General features: G+C 41.0%; 1 protein-coding gene across 1 annotated transcript in view; it reads right to left on the reverse strand.

Moving 5' to 3' along the window:
• Positions 1 to 2,298: 2,298 nt before the first annotated feature.
• Positions 2,299 to 15,024, reverse strand: part of LOC143982944 (bone morphogenetic protein 8B-like) — a 104,969-nt gene continuing 92,243 nt past the window's right edge. The window contains exon 8 of the mRNA XM_077482097.1: positions 2,299 to 12,258. Coding sequence (XP_077338223.1) covers positions 12,109 to 12,258 — 150 coding nt within the window. The 3' untranslated portion in view covers positions 2,299 to 12,108. The remainder of the gene's footprint in view (positions 12,259 to 15,024) is intronic.

Genomic DNA, 15,024 nt, shown 5'->3' on the forward strand with positions numbered 1-15,024 from the left:
TCTGAGGGCAGCAGATTTTCATCAAGAATTTGAAGTTATTTTGCCCCAACTATTTTTCCTTCTCTCCCGACAAGTGCTTCAGTCCCTGCTAAAGAGAAACTCCCCTATAACAGGATATTACCACCGCCATGCTTTACTGTAGGAATAGTGTTATTTGGATGGTGAACTGTATTGGTTTTCTGCCACACATATAGTTTGGTGTTGAGGCCAAATAATTACATAATATTTACATTTTAGTCTCATCTGATCATAACACCTTTTTCTATGTAGCCTCAGAATCTTCGAGGTGCGTTTTGGCAAAGCTCAATTGTTGTGACTTTCTTGAGGAGTGGAATTTTTTCTTGCAAACCTCCCATACAAGCCGCATTGAGAATTTGTGATATTTTTATCATATGCAGACAATGTCTTTGTCATAAATTCCTGCAACTGCTTGAGAGTTGCTGTTGGCCTCTTGGTAGATTCTCTGACTAGTTTCCTCCTGCCTCTTTCATCCAGTTTGGAGCAGCAACGCCCTCATCCAGGAAGGGTCTGTGTTGTAACAAATACCTTCCACTTCATAATAATAGACCTCAATATGCTTCTAGGCATTGATAAAAAATGGTATCCATCTCCTGACTGGTACCTGTCCACAACTTTTATGTGTTTTTTTTTTTTTAAAACCACTTGCTGACCGGCTCAAGCCAATATACGTTGGCAGAATGGCTCACCTGTGCGAACTGACATACTTGTATGTCAGTCCGTAAATGCAAAATAGCGGGCACACAAGAAGTCTATGCAAGTCATAGAAATGAAATCGCTAAAAAGTAGTGCAGGATCCTTTTTCATAATGGCTGCGACATGAGTCATGGTGATATGAACGTTTTGAGTGCCAGCAATGGGTTGCGACTTGTCATGCCATTTAGAACTGTCAAATCACATGACAAGTCGCATCGGTGTGAACAGCTGCTTACACTCACAAAGAGAGAATGGTCACAGGCATTAAACACACTGTACGCATACCACCATAAGCATGTCAGTCAGATAGGCACAGCTGACCCTCTTCCTCAGATCTCTTCTTCCTATTTTTCATTTTCAGTTCAGTGCAGTGCAGTAAAGCCAGTGTGTGAATAGGCGGTTGCAGTTGTTGATGATCCTAGGTGGTGCAACTTGGTTGTGCATGGTGGAAGTTTTTTTGGTTCCCATGAAGACAGGACCGCTACCTGGACTTGGTACATTTTAGCTGGAGATTCCAGTCTGCACCCCCGTTGGAAGCTGCTGACACCAGGTGCTAGTTTAAAATGGCTCTGAGGACTCAAGTGGGTTAAATACATCTGTGCTGAGAGAAACGTGTAGGCTGCCACTACTGACCCCTTTGAAAAAAGTGTGTGTGTAGCCAATTTTTCCAGCTTTAGAGTAGCAAAACATTAAAAACCTGTTTATTTTTGTGTTGCTTGGGTCTTATTTGGAAGATTTACCTTACTCACTTCCTGAAGATGTAGCAGAAGTGAGGGGAAATCTTTTCAAAATGGTGACAATTGTCACTGTGTCAGATGTCACCATAAAACGATTTTACCTCCCCTCTTGTTCTAATAAATACTATAAAAAATATTTTTTTCTTCTATTGACAAGCACCAAGGCATGTACTCCATCCAAAAACTACCAAGATGTAACATGTTTCAGGTGTTGTCAGAATTCTGAGGGTTGTTTTTTTTTTGTTTTCCGTTGCCATTCACTGATGCATAAATTGTTAAACCCATTGGATCAGCATGGAGTCAACTAACCTTTTTAAGGGGAATATAAAGTGCAGCGATAATCCATATTATGTTTTTTTTTATATATATATATTCAAAAATTGTACAAGTATGCAAACGATAAGTATAACACATTGGCATGTAAAGTAAAATAAAGTGCTAGGTGCAAGCGGCAATAAATGAATATAAATACAATTCATTGAAATCACTAGAAAGTCCCTATATGTGAAATTGCATTATGAATAAATAACCCATGAAGGTGAAATGTAATCATAAGTGTTTAGGTAGAAATCAATGATGATATATTCAACCTCTGAAGGATAGGCCACCATCCAGTAAGAAATCACCATAGATTGTGAATCCACCACAGATGGAAAAAATCAGATACTCATACCGGACTTGGTGGACCCAATGCCAGCAGTGCAGCATCAAACAGACATGGAACTGGGAACATGATTACTTGATCACATGATCAGGAAACAACATGTGAGGTCAGCTTTTTTTCTACCTTGTCACTGGACCCAATCATGCACTCCACCATTTATAAAAAAAAAAAAAGGCCACTACATAGTGTAAAACCATCTACTATGGGTTTTATTGTAAAAGGTAGAACACTTACATCAATGATATAAACAGGTGAGATAAGGTACGTGATCACAAATACATGTAAGAAGTGCAGAAACGTGGAGCTAATTCAGTCTACCCGACTGGTTTCGTTCAATAGAACATCATCTCGGGCACTGTTGTCACTGTCAGATGTCACCATAAGAAGATTTCACCTCCCCTCTTGTTCTAATAAAAAAACCTCTAACATTTTGGCTATTCTAATATTTTCTCTTCTAGTGACAATACATCAGGGCATGTACTTCATCCAAAAAATGACCCAGATGTAACGTGTTTCAGGCGTTGTCAGAATTCTCAGGGTTTCTTTTTGTTTCCTGTTGCCATTCACTGATGCATAAAGCATTGAGCCCATTGGATCAGCATGGAGTCAACTAACCTTTTTTAAGGAATGATCATCCTACATGTTCCCTTAGTAAAGATTTATTTGATATCACTGACCCAGAACGTTTAGGAAAGTCAGAAATTCTTATCCATGTACTTTCTTGGTTGCTAGCTCAAAGTATTGAAGCTGGATGGTTAGTGGGATAGCAATGCGACTAGAATTTGCAGAATGAAAAGTCTGTAAAGGCAGCCCCCATGTTTCTTTTATGAATGGTTCTCTTTAAGCATTCCAGTAATTGAGATGCCTCTGCTTTCCTTTTAGGTTTATGTATACAGAAGTTATAGAGGTGATGTTTGGTTAGTGTATCGTATTTCAGGTAGTACAGTACTTCAATGCTTGTGCAGTGTAGAAACTCGAGCACAGTGTGTGTGTGTGTGTGTGTGTTTATGCTGCTTTGCATCTTTTTGTTACCATTTTCATGGCTAACAGGCTGTGTTCTGTATCGATTTCACCTCATGCTTCATGGGTGTTTACCCAGCGCCTGCATGAATGGCTGTTCTCAGCGGCTGAACAAGGTGACCTGCTGAACCAAGTACTTCTAAATGAGAGCATACAGTAACAGGTAGAAAAAAAAACAAGGCGTTTAAATTTCCACTTGGCAGGGCATTAAGGACGGGCCTTGTTATTCTAGCCCACTTAAACTGCAAACCTTTATAGACTCAGATCACAAACCAGAAAAAACACTGGGCCAGGTCTTCAGGATGTGAAAGCCAGCTGATGGTTGAGGAGGAATGACCCGATGACTTGTGGAAAGGAAAACATGAGGCTTGAAACAAAAAAAAATGTAAATATACACTGAAAGATAAAGAAAGCCATGTGTTTATTTTCTTCCACTTTAAACAGTAATGCTCAAACAACTATCCTGTTTATTGCTTCAAAACAGTAACAAATGGCATTGGCTATAATAAACTACAGTGTGAGACTGTGCTGCCCTAATGTTAACATGGGTGGTGTACAGTTAAATATGTGCTTACTTGACAGCTGTGGCTGAAAAAGCTGCATATGTTTTATGTTAGTGTCATAAAAGGTACACTTAGAAGTTCAGAGATCTCTGAAATAATTCACTGTTTTATGTTAAAACTCATATAATCCAAAGGTATACTTTTAAGTGGTAGCTACCTTGGTGGCCTATGTAAATACCACCCAAAATGATGCCTCGAAGTTGGACTGGAAGATGAGACTACTGCCCACTCATAATATAGAACAACGTAGACATGTGCAAAATTGGCCAGGCCCAGACTGGGTAAAAACTTCTGGTGTTGGCCTTTATATCAGGGAAAAAGTATACTGATAGAATAGAAAATCTATCAAGGCCACACTGTACGTCCACTGAAGTTTGTCTGGTGTCCTTAATTTCAGGGGTTATCCGCAGACATACAGTTTTTTTTTAAATCTTAGTGTTATTGGCTAGATCAGTTGACCATCTTCCTATGCCTATGGGTGACATAAAGCTGGATATACTCAAGCAGATCTTTTGCCAAGAATGGTAGCCAAGTGGTATGCAGTCATTCTACACTATAACTTTAATTTAGCTGAAATTCTTTTGTGGTATAGATATGGTGAAAGACTTGTTCTCCACATTATAGGGCTCTGATGCTCAACCTGCAGCCTTCGGGGCCCCTGTAGACACTAATTTTCCTATTATCCGTTATATAGTAGTGATTTCAAGCAGTCTTCTGTAATATGTCTCCAGTCTTTATGACTGTCACCTAAAGCATGTCCTTAGTCTCCAAAAACTCTTATATCATGACCGTTGTCTATGATCATCTCTTGTATTATGTCTGCAGTATCGGACCATCTCCTGAATCATATCTGCAGTATAGGACCATCTCTTGTATCATGTCTGCAGTATCGGACCATCTCTTGTATCATGTCTGCAGTCTCTTACCATCTCCTCTACCGTGTCTGCAATCTCTGATCTTGTATTATATCCACAGTATTTTTTGATCATCTCTGGTTTAATGTCCACAGTCCCTGACCATCTCCTGTATTATGTCCAGTTTCTGACCATCTCTTGTATTATGTCTACAGTCTCTAACCATTTCTTATGTGATGTCCTCAGTCTCTGGCCATCTTTTGTATCCTGTCTTCAGTCTCTGGCCATCTCGTGTATCATGTCTGCAGTCTCTGGTTATTTCTTGTATCATGTCCACAGTCTCTTATATCTTTTATCCTGTCTACAGTCTCTGGCCATGTCTTATATCCTGTCTGCAGTCTCTGATCATCTCTTGTGTCCTGTCTGCAGTCTCTGACCATCTCTTGCATGCTGTCTACAGTCTGACCATCTCTAGTATCCTGTTTCCAGTCTCTGGCCACCTCTTGTATCATGTCCGCAGTCCCCTAATATTTCTTGTATCCTGTCTGCAGTCTCTTTCCATCTCTTGTATCCCGTCTGTAGTCTCTTGCCATCTCTTATATCCTGTCTGCAGTCTCTGACCATCTCTTGTATCATGTCTGCAGTCTCTGACCATCTCTTGTATCATGTCTGCAGTGTCTGACTATATCTATTGTATCATGTCTGCAGTGTCTGACTATCTATTGTATCATGTCTGCAGTGTCTGACCATCTCTTGCATCCTGCCTGCAGTCTCTAGCCATCTTTTGCATCCTATCTGCAGTCTCTGACCATCTCTAATATCCTGGCTGCAGTCTCTGGCCACTTCTTATATCATGGCCGCAGTCTTTTAACATTTCTTGCATCCTATCTGCAGTCACTAGCCATCTCTTGTATCCTTTCTGCAGTCTCTGGCCATCTTCTGTGTCCTATCTGCAGTCTGTGATCATCTCTTGCATCCTGTATACACTCACTGACCATCTCTTGTATCCTGTCTGCAGTCCCTGATCATCTCTTGCATCCTGTCTGCAGTCTTTGGTCATCTCTTTTATCCTGTCTGCAGTCTCTGGCCATCTCTTGTATCCTGTCTGCAGTTTCTGACCATCTCTTGCATCCTATCTGCAGTCTCTGACCATCTCTAATATCCTGGCTGCAGTCTCTGGCCATCTCGAACATGCCCACAGTCTATTAACATTTCTTGTATGCTGTCTGCAGTCTCTGGCCATCTCTTGTATCCTGTCTGCAGTCTTTGGCCATCCCCTGTGTCCTGTCTGCAGTCTGTGATCATCTCTTGCATCCTGGCTACAGTCTCTGACCATCTTTTGCATCCAGTCTACAGTCTGTGACCATCTCTAGTATCCTGTCTGCAGTCTCTGGCCACCTCTTGTATCATGTCCGCAGTCCCCTAATATTTCTTGTATACTGTCTGCAGTCTCTGGTAATCTCTTGTTTCCTGTCTGCAGTCTCTGGCCATCTCTTGTTTCCTGTCTGCAGTCTCTGGCCATCTCTTGTTTCCTGTCTGCAGTCTCTTGCCATCTTTTGTATCCTGTTTGCAATCTCTGACCATCTCTTGCCTCCTGTCTGCAGTCCCTAGTCATCTCTTGTATCCTGTCTGCAGTCTCTGGCCAGCTCTTGCATGCTGTCTACAGTCTCTAACCATCTCTAGTATCCTGTCTACAGTCTCTGGCCACCTTTTGTATCATGTCTGCAGTCCCCTAATATTTATTGTATCCTGTCTGCAGTCTCTGGCCATCTCTTGTATCCTGTTTGCAGTCTCTGGCCAACTCTTTTATCCTGTTTGCAGTCTCTGATCATCTCTTGCATCCTGTCTGCAGTCCCTGACCATGTCTTGTAGTCTTTCTGCAGTCTCTGACCATATCTTGTATCCTGTCTTTGGTCTTTGACCTTCTCTTGCATTATGTTCACAGTTTCTGACCATCTCCTGTATCATGCCATTAGTCTTTGACTATATCTTGTTGTGCATCTACTGTCTCTGGCACTAAATATTCACTGAATTCTATGTGCTGCTGTTTGAAGTCAAGGGAAACACTTTAGGTCCCCTGTACCAAGAAAGATGGCCATTACTGCTATAGAGAAAACCACTAAATACTTGAATTTCCATATACAAATCTGTGTGCAAAGGAACACTTCAACCATTTTAAAGTGTTCATTATCGCATGGGTTGTAATCCTACACAGCCCAATTATCACAAGAGATCGGCAAGAGATGAGTACATCAGGTATGGATGTCTTCCTTCATCAAAATGAGAGGAAAGAACAATGAAACAAAAACATATATAAACAAATACATACCAACACTAAAAACTTGTCATATATTTATGTAGCAGTGAGTTTGCCAGATACAATGTATTTCTGAAAATAAATAATCTTATCTTACAATATACAATGTAATAAATACTTTAGTGCTAATGCCATGTAAAATACATGATATATTTGAATCTGTATCTTTTTCGATAAGAACTGGATCCAAGGACAAAATGTGTGTTAGTCCACACAATACTGATAGTTTTGGTTATTTATAGCTGTTGGTGGATTGAATTGCGCACTGACTTCTCTTATTATTTTGGCCTCTTTTTGTAGGATTGTTTATCTTGTAACAACAAGAGTATCAATAATGCAATGTTCACAATGTAATATGGCTTAAATAACCAACAGAGGAAAACCACTCCTCCCCTTTTCAATGAACATGGTATATCGGTGTAGCTGGGATATAGAGATCGCTCCACCAAAGTTTCCAGTACTCTATATGAAACCGGTGAATAATTCAACTCTCCAGCAAGTATTTTCTGATATCACTAATCATCACCAGAATTCTTTAATAATACAGAATGGTATTGTAAAGGATTTGTTCTCATTTTATTTAAAATGGGGCTAATTAATAAGTAAATCAGTACAATGTATTCAGTTAAATCCCCTTAAAGCTTAAAGTGTATTTTCACGTTTGCAGCCAAATTGGAATATCACCTACTGTACTTTTTTTATGTTGCATGCCCCTATTCATGTAGCAAATAAAAATATTAATAAATTCCAGCTCACCTTTTTAGATGATCTATTCTGGACCCTCCAGCAAAGAAAAAAATCCTAGATGGTTCTCTTTGTTTATAAGAGGCCATGAAAGCTATATTTACCATGTAATGGTTTTGCACAAAGCATCCCCGATCCTCTTATTTTTGGGTCCCCCACTGGCACCCCCCCCCCTAAATGCCCCCAACAGCAAGCCTTTACTATGAGGTCACTCAAGCAGGCTCACTCCCGAGCCACACTCCTATGAATGAACATTGTCCATTCACACACAGAGCTTGGCCCTGCCCCATCTCTCTCCTCATTGGCTCACTGGTGTGATTGACAGCAGCAGGAGCCAATGGCTCCAACTGCTGTGTGAGTCAATGAGGAAAGAGAGACTCGGGAGAGCTGCTGCTCTCAGGTACATAGCTGGGTCAAGATGGGGCTCAGGTAAGTATGGGGGGGGGCTGGGGGGAGCTGCACCCAGAAGGTATATTACCTTCATAGAATGCATGAAGGTATAAAATCTTTGGCCTTTAAAACCACTTTAACCATTTCAGCCCCGGAAGAATTTACCCCCTTCCTGACCAGAGCACTTTTTGCGATTCGGCACTGCGTCACTTTAACTGACAATTGCACGGTCGTGCATCGTGACTCCCAAACAAAATTGATGTCCTTTTTTCCCACAAATAGAGCTTTCTTTTTGGTATTTGATCACCTCTGCGGTTTTTATTTTTTGTGCTATAAACAAAAAAAGAGCGACAATTTTGAAAAAAACATATTTTTTTACACTTTGCTGTAATAAATATCCTACAAAAATATATATCAAAACATTTTTTTCCCTCAGTTTAGGCCGATACGTATTCTTCTACATGTTTTTGGTAAAAAAATCAAAATAATCGATTATTGATTGGTTTGCGCAAAAGTTATAGTGTTTACAAAATAGGGGATAGTTTTATGGCACTTTTATTAATATATATATATTTTTTTTAAATGGCTGCGATCAGTGATTTTTATCGTGATTTATCGTGATTTTTTATACAACATTATGGTGGACACATCAGACATTTTTGACACATTTTTGGGACCATTGTCATGTATACAGCAATCAGTGCTATACAAATGCACTGATTCCTGTGTAAATGACACTGGCAGTGAAGGGGTTAACCATTAGGTGGCAGTGTAGTCCCTGGGGAGTGTTTCTAACTGTGGGGAGGCATGGCTGTGTATGACACGTCACTGATCTCTGGGAGCAGAGATCAGTCACACTGTCACAAGGCAGAACAGGGAGATGCTTGTTTACATTAGCATCTCCCTGTTCTTCCTCCCCGTGAGACGATCGCAGGTATCTCCGCGGCAATCAAGTCCAAGGGACCCTCGACCCTACTCACGGAGCCTGCCGCGGGTGCACGCGTGCGCCTGCTGGCCACCTCTTAAAGGGCCACATACAGGTATGTGATTCTGCCTCTACGAGCCCTTCTGCCGATGTATATCAGCGTGAGGCAGTCGGCAAGCAGTTAACCTTTAGGTACGGTGTAGGCAGATCTTCATTATCAATTGTAACTAGATTTGAACATTGTCTGTACTACCAAAGGGTTGCAGGTGTAGAGGCTGTGCTTCTTGCATTGTAGGCTACTGAGGACAAACTGGGGACAGGCTCACTCTAACATTGTTCAAAAAAACTTGCAGTCAGCCATGACACCACCTGAAAAGCATCTAAAAGGTATGAAATATGTTTTTTTTAGGCATGCTTTGTTAATGGAAACACATAACAAAGATATTGTGGGGTTTTCCTAAATTTGATTGCAAAAGTGGAAATACAATTTAAAAACTCGCTGCTGGCTAGACTGGCTAGCAAATACACCAGAATGTTTTTTCGCCAATATCAATGTGAAAATCTTACACTGTACTCAACTACTACATTACTGACACATTCTGAACCAAAAAGAAAATGGATGCCTCTTCCCACACTTAGAATCCCCACTGATTACAAAGGAAGATATAAGGGGAGAGGAACAACTTTGTTCTCTTCAACTTGAATAAGGCAACATTGATATTGGCAAAGGAGATGGTGTGAGATGTCGTCTAGCCCAAGGCTCATTGTGCAAGCAAAATAAAACCTTAGTATATTTACTATGTTATTAACACACTACATTAAAGTTGATGCCAACTGCTTAATGCAGAGAAAAAAAAATGAGCCGTTGCGCAATTAACAAACCAGTTTTCCTTTCATACAGTGAAAAAGTGAAACAAAGAATCTGACTGCCTGTTGTGGTAACAAAGTATTTTTACTCTAGTCTATATCGATCAGCTCTTGGACATTTAGGGGTTTATTTACTAAAACTGAAGCGTGCAAAATCTGGTGCAGCTGTGCATGGTAGCCAATCAGTTTCTAGCTTCAGCTTGTTAAATTTAGCTTTGACCAAAAAAAACTGAAAGCAGATTGGTTTCTATGTAGAGCTGCAACAGATTTTTCACTTTCGAATTTTAGTAAATCAATCCCTTATGCCGCGTACACACAACCAGACTTTTCGACGGACTAGGTCCAACGTACTTTTGGCGGAGGTCCGACGAATTTCTGAACGAGCTGACTTGCGTACACACGAACTGACTTTTCGGCAGACTAGGTCTGACGGACTTCCCGACGGACTTTCAAAATGAACGGATTTTCCCTTCCGTTCATTTTGAATGTGACTCCAAGTACGACTCATGAATGTGACTCATAAGGGGCGGGGTCGCGGTGTGGCATCATCCGGTGACCCCGTCCCTTATGCCTATAAAAGTCGTTGCGTACAGTGTCCACGGCATTACAGTGGGAGAGAGCATCATGTCAACATCGGAAGAACACAAGGAGGAAGAAGAAGACGATGGCGACGATGAAGGAGAAAGCCGGGCCACCGCTAGCAAAAGAGCCGCAAAAGAGCAGAAGATAGCGGAAAGCGCTAGAAGAACCGGAAAGCGCGGAGAAGTCGGAAGAAGACCCCCCAAAGTCAGAAAAAGACCCCGGAGCTGCCTAATAAACTACTTTTGTAGTGTGTTTTTTTTATTGACACTTTTTCCCCCAGATGAATGAGTAGGAGTACGATTTACCCCATACTTATTCACATAGGGTGATGGGCTGGGACCAGATTATTAAAAGGGGCTCCCGGATTCCGATAAGACCCCCACCTGCAGACCCGACAACCAACGGCCAGGGTTGTCGAGAAGAGGCTCTTGTGCTAATCAACATGGGGACAAGGAGCTTTGGGGTGGGGGGGCCCGCAGGGCGCCCCCCTTCCCCAAAGCACCCACCCCCCATGTTGAGGGCATGTGGCCTGATATGGTTCGGGGCGGGCGCTCACTTTTCCCCACCCCCCTTTCCTGACCGGCCAGGCTGCGTGCTCGGATAAAGGTCTGGTATGGAATTTGGGGGGACCCATGCCATTTTTTCGGCATAGGGGGTTCCCCTTAAAATCCATACCAGACCTAAGGGCCTGGTGTACAGTACCCTGTAGCCGAGAACCAGCGTGATAGGATCGCGCTAGAAACCTTCTCGCTGTCAGGTGCTGTAGCTGCCCTTGCGTTGTATTTGGTCAGTCGGACCAGCATACAGACGAACGGGCTTCCCGATAGGAACTTGGTCCAGCGGACCAAGATTTAAAACATGTTCTATTTCTAGATCCGTCAAACATTTGGGAAGAAAAAGTCAGACGGAGCCCACATACGATCAAATTGTCCGACAGATTCTGGTCCGTCGGACCAAGTCTGGCGGAGAGTCCGATCATGTGTACGCAGTATTGGTGTTTAGGATAATAACCTTTTGTGGAAAGAGACCCTTTGGCTGTGTGCCCAAAGGGTTGTATTTTTTAACAATATGCAAAGTGAACAAGGCATAGTCAACTGAATGTGAGAATTGAGAAAATAGCACATTATGGCCACTGGATGGCATGGAGTATCGTAGGAAATAAGTATGCTCATCAGCGCCTTCTAGCGGCCATAATGTGGTATTTTTCCTATCCACGTACTCAATCTGCAGGCATTATAGCATGAGAACATTCGATTTTACCTGATTTGCATAGAACAAATTTACATGCAGTTTCAATAGAAGAACAGCAATGCTAATTTTAGTGTTTGCCAGTGGAGCAACAGAGATGACCTGAGGTCCCAAACTATGTCCACTATAGGCCTTATAGAAACCTAATCCTGCTGAGCTATAAGGTGTGTTGGGACAAATAATTGATACCAGAACACATTAGCTCTTTAAAATAATCATGACAATGCTACTACAGTAAATAAATGCAATTGTGCCAAGAAGGCACTGAGATTTTCTTAATTTATAGTGTAGACTTGATCATTTGTGGTTTACAAAACAAAGTTTCAGTGTTTTGTACAATCCAAGTATTTGATACGTTTAACCATTACCAACTGTAGCGTTTATAAAAAAAGATTGGCAATAATCCATCCAGTATTATGTAAGTAAATTGCATAAACCATGCTTTATCTTTCCTTAAGTGCAAATCCCCATCTTCCTTCTTGATCAGTGGCATCCGCAAGACTTAACCACCATGTTCCGATGCTTTTTTAGGATGACATTGTTGTTATTGTCATAATACAGCACTGAGGTGGCTGAGAGCTTTGTTGGAGCACAGCAAGCTTTAGGAACACTTTCTGGCTTCATAAGGTGAACCTGGCAAGAAAAATACAGGTTACTGCCAAATACTCCTTATATATTTACTATAGCTAAAATGAAACAAAGCATAAACAAATAAAGCAGATGTTGACATATTTAAGAAAAACAGACCAAATTAAACTACAAAAAAATAAATAAAATACGTATAAAAGAGTGGTTCTTCATAGCAAAGGGTTCAGTTCGGTAGTTAGAATATTTTCAGTTCATTCTTGAATGTTTTCTTTGGCAGGTTTCGTTGGTAGTTTACATTGGAGTCCTTATTACTTCTTCTTTCAAAGCATGCCTTGAGTGCTACTCTATTAAATGCCTAAGGGATGGCTGCATGTCTCTGGATCAGTGGCAGGGATGCATGCTGGCTCCTCTTTTGTTGGGTAATGACTTGATAATATGATTAGTTTACTAACTTGAGCACAGTGAGATCACCATTCTCTGTGATAAAGCTGAAATGATCTAGGATGACTTAAAATAATTACACCTATTTTCTGTAGTTATCTAATTCCCCTAACCAAAAAATTGGAAAAACGTTACTGTTGCAGCTGGTTTACTGCATTATTTTAACTCCTTTTCGTTATTGCATCTAAATGGTAACACTACTCTGTATCTAGGCAGCTGCTAAAAGTATTGCAGCGTACAGAATGTAACCAGATAAATATGAGATTAGGAGTTTTAGAGCTGTAACTACATAGGAAATTGATCCCAGGAGAATTAGGCAGGAAATTAGTATAATGCCAATGTCAGCAGCAGTAATTATCTGTTCTTGTAATAGGGTAGCTGTTGAGACAAACAAGGTCACATGAAAAAAAAGTTCACTGGACTAAAGTGGATATATTTATATCTGCAGGCATAGCTAACTGCCAACACCCCAGTGCAAATTTGCAGCATCTGAGCCTTACACCCCAGGAAAAACGTAATTTGTAGATCTAATATGAAATGTTTTAAAGCAGAACTACACCCTGAAGTGGGAAGTTCTGCTTTATTCCCATCCTCCCCCTCCTCTTCTTCTTTTGGACCTTTTTTAAGGAGGGAGGGAGTGGGTACCTGGTTTTGCTTGCTACCCACTCCTACTTCCAGTTGGATCACCTAGGCGATTCCAATGGAGGTTCTCCCTCCTGCCCACAACTTTCTGGGACATGTCACAGGTTCCAGAAGACTGCAGGACCAACCACAAAGCGCATTGTGGCTCTTGCATGTGCAGTGGTAAGCCAGTTGTGAAGCCACAGGCGCCTTCCCACAGTCAATATGCCGGTGCTCTGAAGACCAGCAAAGGACCGGTCCGGGTGAGGACAGCACTTGGATCCCTGGAGAGGTAAGTGTCCTTTTATTAAAAGTTAGCAGCTACAGTATTTTTATTTTTTTTTTCAAAGAGGGTGAAGAACCTCTTAAGTGAGTAGGCCAACATTTGCAACTAATAGTTTAGGGCAGCCTAGAATCAGTGGTCCTACTTGAAGACTCCTCTAGGGGGCTTTACTTTACACATGTTTTCAGTCTGCAGTATTGTTTGTTGACCAGAGTACTTTAAAGTACAACTACAGGCATGTTGGATAGAGCACGGGAGTGTTATAACCTGTCAGATATTTTTTGTTCACCATCTGTCCCATTGCAAAGATCTTGCCTCACTTCCTGTACCATAGCCAAACAGTAATTGGGAGGAAATCCCTGTAAATTAAGGAGATTTCTTGGAAACTCCTAGGTCACCAGAAATAGTGTCCCCATTGGAAGATTTGCCTCTATTACTTTTCTGGGGACAACCCAAAATTTGGGGTTTTCTTTTACTTTCACTTTCAATAATAATGGTAAACAGAACAAATAGAGAGGGTGAATCTCCCTAACGGGAGCACAGACAACAAAAAAAAAAATGGTAGGTGTTCTAATCCCAGTCTCCACTCTATCCAAAACTAAAAAAAATGTTTTGCCTTCCTTTAGTTATACTTTAAGGTTCTCTTTAGCTTTTGAACTTATAGCCCAACATTTTTTTTTCATTTAGAAAAGGGAATGGTTAAAACTTCATGTTTTGATTAGGAAGATTCTTATTATCTCCTGCCAAAATGTCACTGGAACAGGAAATGAGGGGAATCGCTTTAGTAGGGACAACATCAAACATTTGACGGTATCAACTCACTGGTCATGTCACAGAAGTGAAGAAAATCCTTCCCAACAGGAATAAAGATAGCAATAAAAACCTGAACTACTTTATTCTGAACCAAGCAGAAATCAACATGCAGTTGTTGTACGAGTGGGGGAAGCAATTATGCTTAGGTACCCCAGCCTCATGTGTCAGAAAAATGTTTTTCCCTTTGTAGATAGTCTGGCATTATACTATAACCTTTAAAATGTCTTTGATAGCTAGACCTAAGCTGTAATGGGTACACATTGCACTGCTTTAGAGTTTATGTGTAATTATATTTTTTTTATGTAGTGCTATCCTCTGCTTATAATGACCTTATGTTTAAAGTGGTTGTAAACGCATCATAAAATTTGAACTAAGCACATACTGTATATCTGTACTGAAGCTCTCCACCCCCTCCTCTGTACTCCTCACAGATGCAGAAGGATTTGATCACAATTGTGCTCTTTTAAATGGTTGTAGACAAGAGAAGACAGCAGATATACTTGTAAAACTTATGTAGGGAGATTTGTTTCATTTCTGTGTATCATCTGAGGCTACTGACTTCATAGGGTATATGTGAGGGTTCACATCCAATTTAATTGCTGTGGGATGAAGAGCAGAAAGAGGACCAGGGTTGTGCCAGACAAAAGACACAT

This window comes from Lithobates pipiens, unplaced genomic scaffold, assembly GCF_037356315.1.
Source record: "Lithobates pipiens isolate NorthernLeopardFrog02 unplaced genomic scaffold, aLitPip1_a1.2 Scaffold_16, whole genome shotgun sequence".
In the NCBI taxonomy this organism is placed as follows: Eukaryota; Metazoa; Chordata; class Amphibia; order Anura; family Ranidae; genus Lithobates; species Lithobates pipiens.